This window comes from Lynx canadensis, chromosome C1, assembly GCF_007474595.2.
Source record: "Lynx canadensis isolate LIC74 chromosome C1, mLynCan4.pri.v2, whole genome shotgun sequence".
Taxonomy (NCBI): domain Eukaryota; kingdom Metazoa; phylum Chordata; class Mammalia; order Carnivora; family Felidae; genus Lynx; species Lynx canadensis.
In genome coordinates, this window is record NC_044310.1 from 35,104,843 (window position 1) to 35,124,525 (window position 19,683).

Sequence of the window (19,683 nt, forward strand, 5' to 3'; positions counted from 1 at the left end):
TATAGTGTTTCTATAAAGGGCTTGGAAGGAAACTTCATTAATTAGGACTTCAATATTTCCTTTCAAGCACACAGAATTTTCATTGTTGTTGGCTTTAAAGGTCTGAATCTGGATTATTTATGGTTAAACAATTTAAAAATACTGATTTAATCAATTTGCTAGTTTTTCTCCTTTATTAGAAGCAAAATTTTCAGAGGGCTGATTTTCCTTGTTTTTAAATTGGAAAGTATGGTTTATGAGCCACACTTTATTTACTTATTGAACAGCTGTTTACTGAGTGACTGCTATGTGCCCAGGGCAGTTTAAGGCTCATAAGGTATATTAGTGAACAAATAAGAATCCAACCTCATCCCAACAGGCAGGGGCAGCATACATTATAAATAAATTTAAGTAATAAATGAGTAAACTGTGCAGCATATTAAAGTGTGATAAAACTTTGGAAATAAGAAAAAGTTAGGGAAGAGGGACAGGGAGGGGAACACCACACTGGCAGCTATAAAGTCTTAAGAGTTTTATGGAGGTTATTGAAATTTGGGACTTGTGTCCCATTTAAATCTCTATAACTTTCGATATAATAAATTTATGAGTATAATCAAAATGAACAGGTGAAATCAGTAAAAATGGTGGAGTAAGTCCCTCTAAAAATTCTCTCCTCCACAAAAGCAATGAGAATACTGTAAAAAATAGAATCAACTTTTTTGAACATGCATCATGAACAGTGAAACAATCATGTCACTTCTTTCAGTATGTTGGTAGTCACCATACATCTCTTAATTGTTTATACAAAGACGGCAAGAATGTAGTTGTGTTGCTTCCTTGTCTCCCAGTGATAAACCCATGTGACATAAAAAAAAAAAAAGGCGGGGGGCGCCTGGGTGGCTCAGTTGGTTGAGCGTTCAACTTCAACTCAGGTCATGATTTCATGGTTCATGAGTTCAAGCCCCATGTCAGGCTCTGTGCTGACAGCTCAGAGCCTGGAACCTGCTTTGGATTCAGTGTCTCCCTCTTTCTCTGCCCCTCCCCTGCTCATGCTCTGTTTCTGTCTCTCAAAAATGAATAAACATTAAAAAAATTAAAAAAAAAAAGATAACAGAATTGGTCAACAAAATGAAAGTGCAGCAAAGAAATGAAAAGTGATAAGGCAGGAAGTGAAATTCAATTGAACATATATGGAGTTATGCAAGAAATGGCTGATTGTGGGAATGTTAGTACTGCTATCATGAGAGAATATAGATACACAGCCAGAGGAATTTAGTGAAGGCTACTTTATCTACATAAAGGAGGAAAATGCTTGTGACAAAAGGGAAGAAGATGTTCCAAAGGAACTTATGCCAGCAAAAAGTCCTTCACATTCAAGGAATTCTTAGAGATAAATTTAATGAGATTGTAAAATACAAAGAAGAGAATGTTGGAAGCTGATCCAAACTTAAAAAGGTATATGACAATTCATCAAAACATAGTGAAGATACTTGTTCCATATTTTAATAAAAGAGGCAAGCATTGTTCAAATTACTTTTGGTATGTTTTTTGCAAGAAAAACAATTCTCAATTTCTCTAAATGCTTTAGATTACAAAGTAGTAAATAAATATTAGTTTAGTATGTTTTGATTTCCCTCTTCATTTATAACTGACAGTAAGAAAGTTTTTGATGCTTTGACAAAAAAATTTAAAGGTCACAGAACAATGGTAGTTTCTCCCACTGACTATTAAGGTCTCTTTGGTTTCAACTTGCAATGTCATTTTAATATTCTGGCAGTACTGTGAAAAATGATTTCTTTTTAAAAATTTTTTAGGATTTCATATATATATATATATATATATATATATATATATATATATATATAAATTTAGCACAAAATTATGAGAAGATAGCATTTCAAATCAAATCAACAGTAAAAGGATAGGTGCTTCAGAAAAGGAAGCTGAGAGGGGCACCTGGGTATCTCAGTCAGTTGAGGGTCTGATTTCAGCTCAGGTCATGATCTCACAGCTCGTGAGTTCGAGCCCTGCGTTGGGCTCTCTATGCTGACAGCTCGGAGCCTGGAGCCTACTTCGTACTCTGTGTCTCCCTCTCTCTCTGCCCCTAACCCACTCAAATTCTGTCTCTCTCAAAAATAAATAAACATTAAAAAGAAAAGAAAACTGAGAAAACTTGGCCATGGTCAACAGCTAGTATGTGGAAAAACCAGGATATGAATACAGGGATGCTAACTCTACAGAATGTGCCCTTAACTAGTATAGTATGTTGACTTCACGTAGAATATATTCAATATACAGTTTCTTCCATAGGGGTTTTGAATTCATAAAAATTTAAAATTTTGTAAATCAGGAAAGAACATATATGAAATTAAGTGGCAAAGTACAGACTGGGAAAACCAAGGTATTGCAACACCTGACACAATAAAGGTATTAATATACACTAAAGGGAGTAAAATTGATACATCCTGGCAATTTGGCAGTTTGATGGTGATTTCAGGATATTATTCTAAGGAAATAATCAAATAGGTATGGAAGGATATATGCATGAGGGTGTTTATTATAATACTTGTAGTTTTCAATATCAAAATTTTGTAGACAACCTTAATATCCATCTACAGAGTTTTTGTTTTGTTTTATTGTAACCTCTATGCCTGATGTGGGGCTTGAACTCATGACCGTGAGATTAAATGATGCATGCTTTACTGACTGAGCCAGCCAGGTGCCCCAGTAGAGGGTTTTAAATGAGAAGTTAGGAAAATTTCTTAAAATGTAACAAAATGCAGCTAACAAAAATAACAGTTAAAATGAGTATGCCCCTTGCCCCAGTGACCATCATTTCCGCCTCTAGTCTCTCCTTTTCAAATCCATTTTCTACACAGATGCCAAAGGCAGATCTAATCATGTCACTCCCTTGCTTGACACCCTCATGGCTTGGCAATGCAAAATCCTGAAACAAGCTTCTAAGGCTGGAGTATCTTCTCTCTCTTCCCTTAATAGTCCAGTAACACAGGACTCAACATGTTTCTTGGCTGGACTTTGTGCCCAGTTATTCTGCCTAAGGATTTAGCATTCCATTGAGCCCCACTGGTTAGTATCACCCTGCTCTTTTAACAATACTGTTTGCTACTCCTTTGGAGCTCTTACACAAATGTTATTAAATATTGTGTATGCAATTATTTAATATACTCTCTCCCATGAGACTTTAAATTCCAAGAGAGCAAAAATTATCTGTTTAGCCAACATTTTCCCCATTGTGCCTAGTATAATGCCTGACATGGTTGCTTGATGCATTCATTGAATGAATGAATGAAAAGCAAGCTACAAAATAAACAGTGTGAGTCCAATTTGGTAAAGGAGGGGCCAAACCAGTACCAAACACAGAAATAGGAATAGCCCCAGCAGGTACATGCTGGCCAGGCTCTTCCCTGAGAAGGGGAACGTGCTCCTCTGATAGGTGGAATGAGGGGGCAGGCTGCACAAGGGGGTGGGAGCTTGCTGGGAAGAACAGAGCTGGATGAGTGGCAGCCTCAGGGGCTCCTACCCTTCCACCTCCCTGGACAGGAAGGGGCTGCCACAAGAGGGAGGTAGGTCTCCTGTGGACCACCCAAGGTACAGGCATCGGAGTCACAAGATGAGGGCTGCCTGGGAGGCTCAGCTGGGGTATTAGACACAGAGTTATGGGGAGATAGGCCTTGGGGAACGCACAGCCCCAGAGGGAGGGTTCAAGGCCAAGGCCTGGAGTTTCCCAGCCAGGGCAGCATGGAGGAGCATTGGGAGAGTGAATGCCACTTCACTTGAGACCATGCTTGAGGTCAACTCCTTCTGCTGGGGGAGGGAGATGGGTCTATAAGCTCAGGAGATCTCTTACCAGGTACTTGTTCTTAAAGACTGCACCCTAGCTGTGTGGCAATTGGAGGCAGTGTGGTGGGTGAATGAGTAGCTGTGCTGCTGTGTCTTTTGTCAAAAGCTTGACCTGGCTGGTTTATCAGCCATCTCAAGGCTTTGTCTTTTACGATGTCAAATTCTTCTGCCTACCTGGTTCCTGAAGGTGGATTCCCATCCTCCATCCCAGAAGATGCCAGGCCAGGCTTTGCACACCACTGCCCCCTCTCCCAGTAGCGTCCTTATTTCCCTGCTTATCTCCAAATTTAATGTTTGTCACTGTGAGACTCACCACTCCTACTTGACACATGATCTCCCTGGCTTCCAGCCAAGAGCCCTGAAGTCCTAGAAGAACCTTCTCTGCCATCCCTCTGGAGCCCAATAAACACATTCTGAAGGAATGAATACATCCATTTATTAAACTTTCCCATGTGCAAGATCTTCTTTGATGGGGTGTCATGGAGGCCCTTAAGGGAGGAGCACTGGGGCACAGACCTGCATAAGGCTTAGGAGCAGGTTTAAAGTCTAAGCTTTGAGTTGGGTGAAAGGGAGCTACTGAGGATTTCAGAGAGGACATAACTGGCTTTAACCTTGCACAATCTTGGAGATGACACAGCAGATGGAGAATCAGGCTGGAGGCGATGCAGAAGCATTGAATACGGTATGGTGGTGGTGATTTAATGTTGAGAACATGTAGGTTCTGAGCCAAAGAAGGTGATGGCACTGTGTAGTTTGAGACTGGGTTGGAGGGAGGGCAGAGCTCACACTTTGGGTATGGAGGGAGAGGAGGAAAATACAAGTATGTGAGTGAGAAGATGCTTAGCTGCTGCTTCATTCTTGGGGCAGGTGACCAAAGAGGATAGCCATTACTCCAATGCCTTGTTTGGGGAGGAGCCTCCACCACCCTCCAGAGGTTTTAGTTTTGAATCCAGGCTGAAGCCAGAGAAAAACAAGGAGCAAAAGGGGGGGGAGGGAGCCAAGAAAAAAAAAAGCAACAACAAAAAACTGAAGTAAAGTCCATGGGGTGGGGAGCTAGAAGGCCCCCTTCAAGTAGCTCAGGCCTGGCAGCTTGTGCTGGGCTTATGGGATTCCCTCTCACAGAGGATGAACAACTCGGGAAGCAAGCCCGAGCACGCACAGGGCTTGTGGGTCTGTGGGGCTGGGCCACCAGGGTCAACCCACCACCCCCACTCCAAGCAGACACAGGGGCGTGCTGTCTTTTTCTGAGCATGTCAGCTCAGGTCAGGAGTATGCAGACCCCACTGGTCCAGGGAACATGTCTTCACCCTGGGCGCCGCCTAGTGGGACCTGTGCAGGCACGGTCCTGCTGGCCCGAGGCTGCCCCCTGGTGCCGCCTCACTCCTCCCAAGGGCTCATGTCAGTGTCAATGGCCACGCAGTTGTACGCCGCATAGCGGAGCTTCTCCTCGCACACCTTGGCACTGAGGGAGACGGAGACTTGGTCAGCACCAGGTGCAGAGGTCCTTCCATCACTACGAGGGTCAGTGCGGTCAGTGCACGGGGTGATGGGTGATGGGGTTCCAGTTTGTGCACTTCAGTACTGGAAGTCCTCCTCCATCCTAGGATACCACTCCTTCCCCCACTCCCCACTCTCTAGGTTTGAGCCTAAGAAACCCACCTGGCATAATGTGGTAGGAAGAGGGTGCTTGAACAAGTTGAAGACTCAGGCAGCGCATCTGTAGTTTCATAGCTGGGAGCGTGGAGGGGCCACAGATTAGAAAGAATTGTAGGGGCACAGGGTAGGGGTCTGACATGTGAGTATGTGTGGGGGGAAGAGGGCAAAGGCCAGCCACAGACCCTTTGGACCCCTACCCCTGCCACCTGCACTCACCCCAGTTTGTCTGGGTAGATATAGATCCGTGCTGGCAGACGGCTGCGGCCAGTGACAAAGCGCAGGAAGCGGCTCCGGTCCTCTGGATGGAGAAGGAAATCAGTGCCTGCACTAATGGTGGGGGAGGTTCTACAATTTCTACCCTGTTTCTGTATCCCACAAGTGGAGTCTGAACCCAGGCATCACTCTCCCCTCTTCCACTGACCGTTGGTGAAGTTGTTCAGTGCTTCCCAAAAATATTGCACTCGAGTGTCAGATGGCTCGAAGTCCTCAAACCGGGCTGGGGACAAGGTCAGAATTCATTCTTAGGTCCCAACCTACCTAGTCCTTAAGCCTCTATCCCTGTGTTGCCCTGCCCCACACTCACTGAGCTTTCGTAGAGCGTCCACAGTGACCTCTGGGTCCCCGCACACTTTCTTCTCCAATTCCTGCCAGGTCAGCAAGTCCAGCACAGCCTGTGGCACCACCTTTAGCAGTCCTGCCTGCATGGCTGCCACCTGGAGGAGGGAGAGGCCTGGCTAGGGAAGAGGGCACAACTCCCAAATCAGTGTGTGGTGGAGTCACTTGGCATCCACTCATAGAGATAATGGGGGACATGACATGATGTTTGTTTAGCACTAGGGGCCACCTAGTTCTAGTTCATTCCCACCAACAAGCAGGAATGTAGGGCAGAGGAAAGGTAGGGGCCAGAGTTCTTGGGATTGGGTACTGGTAGCCTATTAGGCTAGGCTCTGATTATCAGGAGCTGTGCAAAGCTCTCTGTTCTCCTGGCCTCTGGGTGGTACCTGCTCCTTGCTCTCTTCTAGCCGTGTCTTCTGCACCAGTTGGATGAAACGGGAACGGTCTTCATATCCCACTATGATGCCTGCACCCCCGGGGATCAACTCTACTACTTGCTGGTCACTCAGTACAGTGGTGAATGTTAGTTCCTTCCCAAATTTGAACTCAAATGTCTCCTTGTCCATTCCTTCCATCACTTCCAAGAGCTTCACCTGGGGGTTGGAGAGAGGCAAGGAGGTCAGCCTTTCATTGTTGAGACAATGTTGTTTTCTCTCAAGATGCTCACAGGGAAGCAGGAGAGGCAAACAGGCAAGGCAGTCCTATGCAGGTAATGAGGGCAGTGAGGGGGTCAGTACAAGGGCTATGAAAGCATCAAGACAACACTTCCTTGGCTGCCAGGGAAGGTGTCCTGCAGGAAATGGCATCCAAGCTAAAACCTAAATGATGGCTGGTTGTTGGCTAGGCCACAAGGAAGTCAGGAGAGAGAACATCTTGAAAAAAGGTTGAAAGAGCAAAAGGCCTGTGGAATCTGTTTGGCTAGAGCCTGAATGTGAACTAAGTGGACAGGCATACAGAGGTCATATAAGGTTTGTCAGGTTCTGCATTTTACCCTAAGCCCAGAGCAGAGACACTGAAGGGTTTAAACAAGAGGAGGGAAATGAATTACTCTGGCTGGGTAGATCAGATGGGTAAGAATGGACATAGGAACACCACTTTGCAGTCACTGATTGTGTCAGAAAGGAAAGTGGCCTGAACGAGGAGGAGAGCGGTGAAATAGAAGAAGTGGACAGATTCCAGAGGGAGATGTAACAGAATGTGGGAGGTGAGGAAAAAGGAGGAATGAAGGCTGACACTGAGGCCCTTGGTATGGGGAAGGGTGGGTAGTGGTGCTGTTCTGAGACAGGGACCCCTAGAGGGCAGTAGACTGGGAGGTGATGAACTCCCAGTGCTGAGCCTAAGGTTCCATCTGGGGCAGATGTCCTGCAGGCAGATGCATATATGACTCCAAACTTAGGAAAGGCTGGAGATGGAGGTAAGATTTTAGGGGTCACCAGAATAAAGAAAGTAGTTGAAGCCACGGGAACAGAAGGAGCACATGTGAGGTTAGAGAAGGTTCAAGACATCCTTTGGGAGCAGCAATCTTCAGGGGCTGCATAGAGTAAACACCAGGTCCAGGCCTTACCAGCACAGAGTCCACAGCTGGGAAGTCCTTGCTCCAACTCACTTCCTCACCAGAGAGCTGCTTCCATACAAAACCAGGCAGAGCCAGGACCTATGGGACAAATAATCACTATGGTATTCTCACATTGGGCTGCCCAGGTTTGGGTGGTTCTTCTTCTTTCCAGGGGCCAGGCTCATCTGATGTGGGTACAGATTAGGCTACTCACCAGGAATTCCTTACCCCGAAGGGCAGCCCCCATCAGCTGTCCAATCCATTCATATTTGGCAAAGTCTCGGCAGGAGGGGTTAGGCACATACATGTCCCGGGCCTCACCAGTGCCATTGCCCTGCCCCCAAGATAGAGCTGTCAGCATGGCATGGAATGGACCCTACTTTGTTGCCCCAGATTCTCCAAAGACGCCTGCACACTTTCCACCAGAGGCCCTGAATGATCCCTGTCTGTAGAATAGCCCCTCCTTTCCTGTCTGCCCAGAGGCTGCCCCAGGCAACTCGGTCCCTCCTCTGCTCCCTCTCTAGTTCAGCACCTGGGAGGTTTGCAGAGATGAACAGCAGAAACAACTTGAGAAGTAGAGATAGGAGATTACCTGGTTGGCTGTGCGCACAAAGAAGGGCAGAGGCACAGGGGTGTCTGCTGAGCTAGGGCACAACTCTTCTGACATGTCTGCCAGGCTATCTCGGAAACCACCCCCTGAAATGACACAGATGCTCTCCACTGGGGAATTCAAGAGTCCTAGCCCCCATAAAGGGTTAATAAGCAGGTCTTCTATCTTGGTTAGCTCATGACCCCAGAAGCCTCTACCACTCTGAAGGCTGGACCCTTATTATCCTTTGTCAGGGCCTCACCTTGGTCAATGATGCCTTCTGCAATGAATTTACACTCCCACCACTGGTCATAGCGCATGGGCCACCTGTAAGAAGGAGTGGATGCTGGGCCATCCATGCTGGGCCAGGGCTCAGGATGGTTCACAGGATACCAGCCAGAAGTAGGGGCTACGGAGGGGTAATGGTGAAGGGTTCCAAAAGCAGTGTGCAGGTATATATAGTTTATGTAACTCCAGCACAAATCCCTCAACCTCATGCCATACCTGTAGTCCAAGGGCTTTTCATACTTGTCAGAGGGCTTGAGGCCTTCATAAACCTGGGGGCAGGGGAAAAGGGAGGGAGTTATAGGAAAGTCTGTTTCAAGATCTGGCCCCACTCTAGACCAAAGACCTTACTCAGGTTCCTCTTGGTCCAGCCCCCAGGCCCTTTACTGACCCTCCCTTGGTCCAACCCCAAGTGGTCCAGACCTGGGTGAAGACTGCGTTCTTGCAGGCAGGGTCCCTTAAGGGGCAGGCACGGTGTTCCATGGCAAGGCGCCGGTTGATGTACAGGCGTGGCATGAAGCTGGGCTTGCTGCTTTCTGAGTCACGCAAGCACTGGGCCACTAGCCCTGGCCTTTGGCGTGATAGCAGCAGGAACTGCTTCACTTGCTGGTGAGGAGAGGTGCCCAGAGCAAGACTGGCAGGCAGTCAGTCTCTGTCCAGGACCCGGAACCTTCCTCTATGCCTGGACCCAATTCCATGGTTCTAGTCCATGCCTAGTTCATCCCCCCCACGACCCTCCCCTTCCTTGTTTCCCGTCTCTCCCTTAGTCCAGTCACCGGGGTTGGGGGGGGGCAGATGCTTTCTAAAACAAAAAATCAAACTTTGTCATTACCTACTTAAAACCCTTCCAATGGCTTCACTGACCTGGGACATAGTCCTTGCTTCACAGCCTGGCCCATAATGCCCTCTGCTATCAGGGCCTGCTATTTGCCTCCCCACTCCCAGCCTCATCCCCAGGTCATACTCACATTTACCTGTATACTTCTCTTAAGTCATCTAGCAGCTAACAACTCCCAGGATGCACCTCTCATGCAACTTGCCTTGTGCACACTGTCACTTCTTCACCCCAGCTCTTGTATATTTCATATACTATCTGGGAGAACAGCATGCCTACCACTGAATTTTAACTATCTGTGTCTTGCTTTTTTCCTACATTCCCAGAGCCCAGCAAAGGTCCAGGCCTAGAGTAGGTTTGAAGAACTCTGTGTAAAAGGGTGAATGCTTGCATGAACAGAAAGGAGGAGCCCACTGCTGAGACCAATACTAGGTGGGCCAGGCTCACCTTAATCTCACTGAAGGTGCCAAGCGTGTGATCCCAGGCAGGTACCAGGTGGTGTAGGACACTGTCTAGGATCTTTATGAATCTGGGGTGAGTGGATAAAGATAATGCAACTAAAGAAAGTAGCATGGATTTAAGACCCTCTCACTCCCCAACACATAAAGACAGGAGAAGGCAGGGCCCAGGGGCTGCCCTGACCCTTGAAGTGGAACAGCTTACAGTACAGGGCCTTGAGAACCTCCTTCATACAGACATGTGAGGTTCAGGATGGGGGGAAAGGACGGGCCTGGCAGGCCCAGGACCACAGCCACCTCTGCAGGAGAACAGCTCTGCGGTACAGTACTTCAGGGTCAGTGCCTTCGAGGCGTGGGTATCGCACCAGACTGGTTGGCTGGAACAGGTCTGCATTTAACCCTAGTTCCCGCTGTCTAGATGACTTGATCTTGATCCCTCGAAGACGCACGTCAATCCCATCATCTGGGGGAAGGAGTCAGAGCAAAGTTACTTAGGGCACCTACTGCCTCTTTGGTTCTCAGAGCTGAGAATGGCTCTTTGATGTTCAGACTTTTGTCACCCATAGCCCCTAGAAACTTGGGACCTTTATGAGCCCCTTCTACTCATCTGACTCTGATTATTATATTCTTTGCCAGTTCCTCCATCCATCACTGTAATATTGGGATGCCTGAGGGTCCCAACTCAGTTCCTCTTCCAGATGAGCCCAAAACCTCTATGGCTTTAAGGAAGGCATATACCTGGCGCCTCCCACCTGGCTCAGGCCCAAAGCTTCAAATCCTGGAGTTTGATAGCCTTCATCCCAACTCCAACCCCATTTCTTCTCTACACTCACTAACAGCTAGCCACTATCTATACTCTGTCACTCCCTTTCCCTCCTTATAGCCTTAAGCCCCACCTCGGCACTCCACGATGCGGATCTCGATGACTGGGAGATGAACGGTCATGTCCTCCAGGACACATACATCCCCGATCAGGGTCCTGAGGAGATGGATGTGAGGCACTTTGAATACCCCTTGCCTGTAGGGATTGCTGGGCTCTAACCTAACCTTATGCTTCCAAGTGGGGGCAGGCCCCATTACTAGAATCATGCCCCATGTCCCCTCCCAGACCAGCTTGCTCACTCACTCATCAATGCTCACGTCACTCAGCTTCTTCAGGTTGTCACCTTCGCCTCCATAGATCACTACCCGCTTAGGCATAAAGTTGTCATCTGTGGTATCCACTGTGAGCAGCAGCTTCCTAGGTGGTCAGAGTATACACATAGGTCTTTGTATACTTATAAGCACTTGGCCTGCCCACCCTGTCCTACCTCAGAGCCCACTCACTTGACAATGGTGCCCTTTTTCATGGTAAGCCGTACCCAGTGCTGGCACTGGGAACCATCACTCTCCCAGTAGGTGTCTGCATTACTGTCCGTCAGGCAGGACACATTGAACTCCTCCTGGGGTGGGGCAGAGAGGTGGAGTCAGTGTTTACCCCACTCTCTGCACTGGGAAGTGTGCTTTGGGCCAGGGAGCACAAGAAAAAAAATACATGGAGCTGGTCAAAAGCACAGCTGGTATGTGTGCAAGTGGGGATTCCTACAGGACTTCCAAAATACAGTGCTGGACTAAGTCTGGCCTGTGGGGTTCAGGTTTGGCCCTGGCTTAGAGGTGAGGGTTCTGGATCTAGCAAGATGGGACATCTTGCTTGGGGTGGGAGGAGTCCCAGCACCCACCGTGTAGGAGGAAACGTCTATGCTCTCCACATACTGCTTCACGCTACCCAGGTTCTCATCTTCCTTGCCCAGGTGGTCGTACAAGAAGTGGATCAGGTCTTCGTCACACTCGTAGGTCCACGTCGGGGGCACATAGCTAAGCAACCCCAAGTCCCTAATTAGGTCAGGCCCAGACCTGCAGATCCTTCCTCCCTATCCCACCCCAGCGCACTCACAGTAGCCTTTGTACAGCTTCCGTGTATGCCTCGGCTGGCTGGGGCCTTGATCCAAGGCGATGAGAGTATGTCAGGTCCACTACTTGTTCCCATCTGTGGGCACAGAGTAGGGGGTGGGATGGGGAGACATCACTGGGCAGAATGACACCCCCAGTGGGCTTTCTCCAGAGCTCAATTTCCACCAATCTAGGCCTCCAGAAGCTTCACCCCAGCTCCATTCAGGTGCCGCCCCTTCCTGCTCTTAACCCGGCCTTCAGTCCACATCCCACCTCCCTCGCTGTGCCACACTTCCTTCCCGGCCTAGGTATCAGGCATCAAGCTCCGCCCTTTCAAGTGCAGCACCTGAGCACAGGTCGGTAGTCCACGCCAAAGAGCTGCTGCTGCCGCTGAAGATGGTCAGGTGTGTCGATGGGTACGAGGCGGGCCCCGCCCTCGGCCGGTCGGCACACCAGAAGCCAGCCTTCGTTCAGTCCGCAGTCGCCCAGGTGTTCTGCCAGCTGCTCCTGCCAAGAAGCGCAAGATGGGAACAGCCGTCAGGGAACTGCCCAGCGGCCCGCCCTGCCCAGCCCAAGGCAAAGAACACGGAACGCAATGCCAGCTCAATATGGGGGTGGGGAGGAGAACAGCCTGGAGCTTCCCTGGCCCCGGGGTCTTTTGCGGAGCCCAGGGCAGGCCTGAGAGTACCTTGGTCAGCTTCACCCAGAGCCCGTGGCCGTTGCACAGCTCCTCTCCGGTAGTACGCACGCAGGCGCCGCGCCGGAGCTCAATGCTGTCGCGGGCAGCGCGGAGGGGCCCGGAGCCGGTACCAGGGGCGGGGCCCGCGGCTCCCACGCGCAGCCCCAGGCCCTCCGCCTCCCACACCGGCAGCAACACGCGCGAGGGTCCCGCCGGGTCCTTGTAAAGCTTGTAGAGCACCTCGCGCGGCACGAAGGCCAACGCCTTTGGTAGCGGCCGTCCGGCGCGGAGGCTCTGAGCTGCCTCCGCCAGGAAGCGCACGCGGCCCAGCAGCTGCCGAGGGGACTCTAGAGCCGCGCCCGGGCCTGGGCCCGCCATGGCGAAACAGCAAAAAGAAAGGCCAGAGGTGGTTGAGCTGCTGAAGCCGCCGCCACGAAGGCTTATCAAGCTTCTCACCACGCTCTGCCCCGCCTTCGGCCAGCCCTTGCCGTAAATTCTGGACTAAGGGCATCCCTCGCGCCCGCCGTATTATCCTACGTACCCGGATACTTAATCTTTTTGCAAACCAACGTGCCTCCCACTCAGCCAACCAGACCCAAGTTCAGTATTCTCTAACCTGATCAGTCTCCCCTTTTTCATCCTTATTGCTGCTACCATTTTATACCCTCATTGAACCACAATCATCTAGCCTGAATCATTGTAACAGCCATTTTTCTCGTTCTCTGGCCTCCTGTTTTTGCCTTCCCACACCCAATGAGTCATACTAAAACCAGAAGAATTTTTAAAAATCTTCTAGATATCCTCTCAGGCTCCCCATCCTAGGGGCAGTGTTACAAAAACGTTTGGGAGAATAATCCCCTGCTCGACCCTACCAGTGACACGAGTCTTGAGTTGTTCAGGCTTGCTTCTGGTAGTTATTCCTAATCCTAGGACACAGTTTCTCCCAGTAATCCTGAACCAGAAGAGAAGAAAGGTGCAAGGTGGGAAAGGGACTCCAAGGTGGTTAGATAGGATAGAGGCAAAAAAAAAAAAAAAAAAAAAAAAAAAAAAAGAAAGAAAGAAAAAGAAAGATGGACAGGTGTTGAAGTACAACCATGGAGGAAAAGGAAACTTTGTCTTGTGCCCTCCCCTGCAACCAGTTTTACTGAAATATAATTCATACTCCATATAATTTACCCATCTAAAGTGTACAATTCAATGGTTTTTGATATATTAATTTTTAAAATTGTGGTAAGTGTAACAAAATTTTCCATTTTAACCATTTTAAGAGTACCATTATCTATTTTCAAAACTTTTTCATCACTCTAAATAGAAACTCTTTCTCTTTAAGCAATAACTCCTCATGGCCTCCTCTTCCCAGCCCCTGGCAAATTCTAATCTACTTTCTGCCTCTATGAATTAGCCTATTCTAGATATTCTATAGTGGAACCATACAATATTTGTCCCTTTGTATCTGTCTTATTTCACTTAGCATAATATTACAATAATATTGTAGCATGTATCAAAACTTAATGTATTTTTATGGGCTGAATAACATTCCATTATACATATGTGTGTGTGTGTGTATATATATATAGTATATGTGTATATATACACATACATATACACACTACATGTAGCTTATCTATTTATCTGTTCATGGACACTTGGATGGAAACTTTGTTTTAATATAATTTTCAAATAACCAAAGTTATCAAGAAAGAAATAACAAATGACATCATGTAATTTGGTCAGGTTTCCTTTTTTTTTTTCCTCCCTAGGAAGTTGGGAATGTAGTGCCCCACTTCCCTTCTCTCCAAGCTATTTGTATGCTACCACACTACTACAGAATAAAGTGAACAAGAAAATCTCACAAGGGCGCCTGCATGACCTGGACTCTGAAGACATCTCCAGCCTCTTTAATTTCACCAGATCAATCTTCTGGTTCCCATAATAGGTATCTGTTCTTTTGCGTCTTCTTCTTTTTTTTCTTTTTTAATTTTTTTAAACGTTTATTTTTGAGAGAGAGAGACAGAGACAGAGAGAGACAGAGCACAACCCAGGGAGGGGTAGAGAGAGGGGCAAACACAGAATCCCAAGCAGGCTCCAGGCTCTGAGCTGCCAGCACAGAGCCCGAGGTGGGGCTTGAACTCCTGAACCGTGAGATCATGACCTGAGCTGAAGTCGGACACCTAACCGACTGAGCCATCCAGGCGCCCCTTTTGCGTCTTCTTTTTGCACATGCTGTTCCTTCTGCCTGCTTTCCCCCCACTGCTTTCCCCAGCTAAGCGAGGAGCTTTTGCTGGCTGCTTCTAGCTTTTTCCTCATAAAACATTTACTATTATGCTTGCCAATTCTGTTTCCCCACCAGTCTGTAGCTTCCTAAAGGAAGGGGCTGTCTTGGTCACCACTGTAACCTCCGCATCTATTATACTGCCCGCCTCTTCGTAGGTTATATAAATATTTAATGATTTCATTTCCCCGGATGGCTTGGTTCTGTAACCGACGGTGTGCCTAGTCATTACGCATAAGATTGTTAGAATCATTGAGCGTGGGAGTAAAAGTGAATCTTGGGCTGAATCTTCGGGATTACCAGGGCATCCTGGTAACGCCTCCTCACCATCTCCTCATCAGAGGAGAGGAAACTGCTGATGCCAAGGTAAGGTGTAGTTATAGCGAGGTTCTTGGGGGTGGGGTGGGCGTGGGGCGGCGTTTCTTGCTGCGTCGCTACAGCGGACTTTACGGTGACGGAGGTAGGGTGGTCCTACAGGCAGCAGCCGGGACAGCCCGGGAGCTGTTGCTGGAGTCTGATCATGTGACTTTCAACATGGCTACGGCCCTGGTTCATTCCAGGAAGGGGTGGAGCCTGATCTCAGAGCAGGTTCCAGTTCAGTTTAAAGTGCGGACTGTGCTTGCAGTCGCTGACAGCTTATCATGGAGGCTAACGGGTTGGGGTGAGTTCCCTGCACCACGAGGTGTGGCCAGTGTGGCTTCTGATCTGAGTCTTCCAACTCAGAAATCTGCCGCTATACCCCTCTTCCTCCACCCTGGAGCGCTCCCAAACCGAACTCCAGTCGCTGGAATCCCGAATCCTCCTCCACCCATGGATTCCCGAGACTTTCATTTAGGGGATGTCCCCAGGACTTTCTAATCCTCAATTAAGATCCGTATTTCGGCACCGTCTACTCTGATCTCTCCTTGACTGTCCCTCAGCCTGGGGATCTATAAGCTCCGGAACCAGCCCATAGGTACCCCAGTTCCTGAGATTTTTCTGGTCCAGAGACCCTAATCAGTCCTTACTGAGCTTTCCTTCCCCCTCTCCCCAGTCTTTCTAGTGGCTTTGGCTTTGAGCTGGGGGGAGTTGGGACTGTGTAAAATAGAGGCCCCAGCGCGGGCCCTTCTAGTCTTGTGCGCCATCTGATAGGCAAAGAACAGGCGGAATGGGTGGGGAGCCACAGCTTAGGAACTGGCCTGGAGAAGGCAGATAGTGGTGTTGGAATGAATTCGCCTTAAGAACCCAGGCCTTTCCCAACCCCCAATCTAGTTTACTGACACCTACCCCCACCCCCTCCTGATCTCCAGATCCCAGGGTTTTCCAGAGCTGAAGAATGACACGTTCCTGCGAGCAGCATGGGGAGAAGACACAGATTACACTCCCGTTTGGTGCATGCGGCAGGCAGGCCGCTACTTACCAGGTCAGGGTCAGAGCTTGGGAGTCTAGGTGAAACTCTGGAGGGTGAAGTTTTTTGAGGGGCAGGGGAGGGGTTCAGAGGTTCCTCAAGGTGGAGCCCTGCCTTCCCTCTTCTGTTTGCAGAGTTTAGGGAAACTAGGGCTGCCCAGGACTTTTTCAGCACCTGTCGCTCCCCAGAGGCCTGCTGTGAATTGACTTTGCAGGTGAGAACTCCACAAAAAAGGGAGGAATTTATGCCCTCTGCTTGCCTCCTAGTAACCTGTCTTCTATTTCCTACAGCCACTGCGTCGCTTCCCTTTGGATGCTGCCATCATCTTCTCTGACATCCTTGTTGTACCCCAGGTACCTGCTCAAACCTGATGAGTAAGAAAGGGTAAAGATAGTCAAAGCTCAAGATAAGCACTTATCTTCACCTAACAGGGAAAAACTTGGGCCGAAAGAGATGGAGTGTGGCTGAGTTTCATTCTCCTTTTCCTCCTTCTTGGCATGGGCTAAACAGCCTTTCCTTCTAGAGTTACAGGTTGGGAATCCAGATATTTTCTCCCCCTCCAGGCACTGGGCATGGAGGTGACTATGGTGCCTGGCAAAGGGCCTAGCTTCCCAGAGCCATTAAGAGAAGAGCGGGACTTAGAACGCCTCCGGGATCCAGCAACAGTGGCCTCTGAGCTGGGCTATGTGTTCCAGGCCATCACCCTCACTCGACAACGGCTAGCTGGGCGTGTGCCGCTGATTGGCTTTGCTGGTGCCCCGGTAATGTGGAACATGGCAGGGACTTGGGCATGGGAAAATCACTCTGGAGGGTCTAGTGTACACAAGGGAAGGAAGTATCAGTCTGGCTTTTACACCTGTGACATTCTCTTTGTATCCTTTTGCAGTGGACTTTGATGACATACATGGTTGAGGGTGGCAGCTCAAGCACCATGGCTCAGGCCAAGCGCTGGCTTTACCAGAGACCGCAGGCTAGTCACCAGTTGCTTCGCATCCTCACTGATGCTCTGGTCCCATATCTGGTAGGACAAGTGGCTGCTGGTGCCCAGGTGGGTCCTGAGGGAGAGAAATAGGCTGGGGTCTAGAAGGAAAAGAAGCAGCAGAGTTTCCTACATCTGAGAGGATAAGTGTCTTAATGCCAGGCATGAAAGAAGCTTGGCCTGCAGTGATTTGGCTGGCGCAGCTAAGCCCACCTTGATGTTGACATTGGCAATGCTGTATGTGTTAAAAAACCAAAATTAGCACTGGGATCTAAAGAAGGCAAAACTTTTTGAATGGAACTGGGTTTATAGGCTTAGGCAGTATGAGGGTCTGAAGTCACTAGGGAAAAATTGAGATACTTTCTGTGTGTGAGGCCTGAGATTCTTCCTCTTTGTGTGTTATATATTTCTCTTTACTACCTCCCAACTGTAGGCATTGCAGCTCTTTGAGTCCCATGCAGGGCATCTTGGCCCACAACTCTTCAATAAATTTGCACTGCCCTATATCCGTGATGTGGCTAAGCGCGTGAAGGCCAGGCTGCAGGAGTCAGGCCTGGCACCAGTGCCCATGGTAAGGATGGGGAAAGAGTAAGTGAAGGTGGGCCTGTGGAACTTTCAGGGTATTTCCTGCATGGACTGAAGTGACCACTAGAGGGCAGCAGAGGCGCAGCCAAGATAGGTTAGTGGGCATAGCAAGGTCCTTTTGTAGCCTTAGAGGTCTGCCCTTTTCCAGATCATCTTTGCTAAAGATGGACATTTTGCCCTGGAAGAGCTGGCCCAAGCTGGCTACGAGGTGGTTGGGCTTGACTGGACAGTGGCCCCAGAGAAAGCCCGGTGAGTGATGGTGGGTGAGGTGGAGAGGGTGCAGCTGCCATGTGTGCAATCACCAGAACGTGGCACTGACTCTGCTTTCAGGGAACGTGTGGGGAAGACGGTGACCTTGCAGGGCAACCTGGACCCCTGTGCCCTGTATGCATCTGAGGTATCAATCCGAGTTCCTGTGTATGTCTGTGAGTTTGTGTACTCCCATGGTTGTGGATATGGTTGTGTGTATTACTGTGTGTTTGTGTCTTTATTATATCTGTTTGTCCCTCTAAGTGAGCTCTAGTAAAGCAGGATTTTTTTTTTTATAATTGTTCATTTGTGTTGTCTTAGGGCCTGGCCCATATTAAGCATCCAGTAGACTTTTTTGAGTGAATGATTGAATGAATAACACTTAGTAGAAGCATGTCTACATGTGTATGTGTCACTATTATGTATAGTGAGTGTAGGGTTTGCTGGCCCCCCTGTAGCCAGTGCCCTGTTGGTCCCCCAGGAGGAGATTGGACGGCTGGTGCAGCAGATGCTGAATGACTTTGGGCCACAGCGCTACATTGCCAACCTGGGCCATGGACTTTACCCTGACATGGACCCAGAACATGTGGGGGCCTTTGTGGATGCCGTGCACAGATACTCACGTCTGCTTCGACAGAACTGAGCATACATGTTTTCCCTCAACTGCCACTAACAAAGATGATTGATTGTTTCCAGGAGAATAAAAGTTCAGAGTTGGAGTCTAGCGTATACTTTCATTTGTGAAAGATCTTTGCCCTTATCCTCAGTTCCTTCTTAGCCTCTGCTCCTTCCTGGATGCCCCTTTCTGCATCCTCTCCACAAGTCATAGGAGCTTAGATGTCAGTGAATATGTACTGTAGGACTTAATGTCAGCGCTCTCACCACCATCATGCTCTCAGCTCTCCAAGCATGAAAGCTAAATGGGGTTGGGTAAAGCTTCCTGGCAGCTGAAGCTGTGACATTTGCAGAGAAATGGGGTCTCACAGCATACACAGCCAGATTTATAGGGATTTGTGTCTGAAAGGGAGGGGAGTGTATATCAGAGAGGAGCATAAAATTGGCTAGAATATTTCAGAGAGGCCTGTTGAGGAAGATGGAATTTAGGTAAGCAGGGAGAAACTGAGAGGCCTTCAGCTTTGACACCAAAATATGGGGGAGGACATAAAGACTCAAAACTAGAATGCTTAGGATTAAAGATTTAGACTTGCATCTTTAAGGTGAGAAGGTCTCTGAGGCCAAAAGGCCCTATGGTGCTCAGGGTTGCTCTGCATTCTTTTCTGAGCATACAATCTAATTTTCTCAGGACCTTGGTGTTTCTTTTTTATTTATTTTTATTATTTTTTTTAATGTTTATTTATTTTTGAGACAGAGAGAGACAGAGCATGAACGGGGGAGGGTCAGAGAGAGAGGGAGACACAGAATCGGAAGCAGGCTCCAGGCTCTGAGCAGTCAGCACAGAGCCCGACGCGGGGTTCGAACTCACGGACCGCAAAATCGTGACCTGAGCCGAAGTCGGACGCTTAACCGACTGAGCTACCCAGGCGCCCCAGGACCTTGGTGTTTCTACCCATCATGGTGGTACCTACCTCATGGGACAAGGTCTGAGGTACCTGTGGACACTGGAGAGGGGTGTGGTATGGCAGGAAACTCTTCATTTGTCATTCTCCCTCACCTTAAACTACTAGGAACCCACTGCACTATCAGCCCAACCAATTCCTTGTCCCAGCCTGGGGCAATGCAGAAGAGAGAAAAGGGCCCATTTATTGAGAG

General features: G+C 48.7%; 2 protein-coding genes across 7 annotated transcripts; one reads left to right on the forward strand and one right to left on the reverse strand.

Annotated features, from left to right (window-relative positions):
- Positions 1–4,258: 4,258 nt before the first annotated feature.
- Positions 4,259–12,885, reverse strand: HECTD3 (HECT domain E3 ubiquitin protein ligase 3). Of its 2 annotated transcripts, none has more exons than XM_030325023.1 (21): positions 12,451–12,885; positions 12,109–12,269; positions 11,767–11,859; positions 11,552–11,687; positions 11,160–11,275; positions 10,960–11,073; positions 10,730–10,812; positions 10,131–10,296; positions 9,823–9,904; positions 8,964–9,146; positions 8,760–8,812; positions 8,518–8,582; positions 8,259–8,362; positions 7,881–8,000; positions 7,676–7,765; positions 6,498–6,704; positions 6,080–6,209; positions 5,918–5,992; positions 5,713–5,794; positions 5,500–5,571; positions 4,259–5,353 (listed from the first exon to the last, which is right to left on the reverse strand). In XM_030325023.1, exons 1-21 carry the CDS (start codon positions 12,817–12,819, stop codon positions 5,218–5,220), a joined length of 2,637 nt encoding a protein of 878 aa, XP_030180883.1. In that variant the 5' UTR covers positions 12,820–12,885; the 3' UTR covers positions 4,259–5,217. The 2 variants fall into 2 exon arrangements, with proteins under 2 accessions (XP_030180883.1, XP_030180884.1); XM_030325024.1 differs by having other exon boundaries at positions 4,260–5,302; positions 12,451–12,884.
- A 2,092-nt stretch (positions 12,886–14,977) lies between these two features.
- Positions 14,978–18,637, forward strand: UROD (uroporphyrinogen decarboxylase). Of its 5 annotated transcripts, none has more exons than XM_030325026.1 (10): positions 14,978–15,079; positions 16,003–16,115; positions 16,235–16,314; positions 16,391–16,453; positions 16,664–16,861; positions 16,987–17,148; positions 17,513–17,650; positions 17,813–17,913; positions 17,995–18,061; positions 18,395–18,637. In XM_030325026.1, exons 1-10 carry the CDS (start codon positions 15,072–15,074, stop codon positions 18,554–18,556), a joined length of 1,092 nt encoding a protein of 363 aa, XP_030180886.1. In that variant the 5' UTR covers positions 14,978–15,071; the 3' UTR covers positions 18,557–18,637. The 5 variants fall into 5 exon arrangements, with proteins under 5 accessions (XP_030180886.1, XP_030180889.1, XP_030180887.1 ...); XM_030325029.1 differs by lacking the exon at positions 14,978–15,079 and adding an exon at positions 15,275–15,374 and having other exon boundaries at positions 18,372–18,517; XM_030325027.1 differs by lacking the exon at positions 14,978–15,079 and adding an exon at positions 15,276–15,374 and having other exon boundaries at positions 16,987–17,121.
- The last annotated feature ends 1,046 nt before the right edge of the window (positions 18,638–19,683 follow it).

Coding starts and splice junctions, on each gene's coding strand:
- UROD (XM_030325025.1), top strand. CDS start 15,355: ATGGAGGCTAACGGGTTGGG. Junction 16,116..16,234: donor GGCAGGCCGCTACTTACCAG/GTCAGGGTCAGA, acceptor TTCTGTTTGCAG/AGTTTAGGGAAACTAGGGCT. Junction 16,454..16,663: donor ACATCCTTGTTGTACCCCAG/GTACCTGCTCAA, acceptor CTCCCCCTCCAG/GCACTGGGCATGGAGGTGAC.
- HECTD3 (XM_030325023.1), bottom strand. CDS start 12,819: ATGGCGGGCCCAGGCCCGGGCGCGGCTCTAGAGTCCCCTCGGCAGCTG. Junction 9,905..10,130: donor AGAGCTGTTCTCCTGCAGAG/GTGGCTGTGGTC, acceptor CACTCACCCCAG/ATTCATAAAGATCCTAGACA. Junction 7,766..7,880: donor TTCGGGGTAAGGAATTCCTG/GTGAGTAGCCTA, acceptor TTTGTCCCATAG/GTCCTGGCTCTGCCTGGTTT.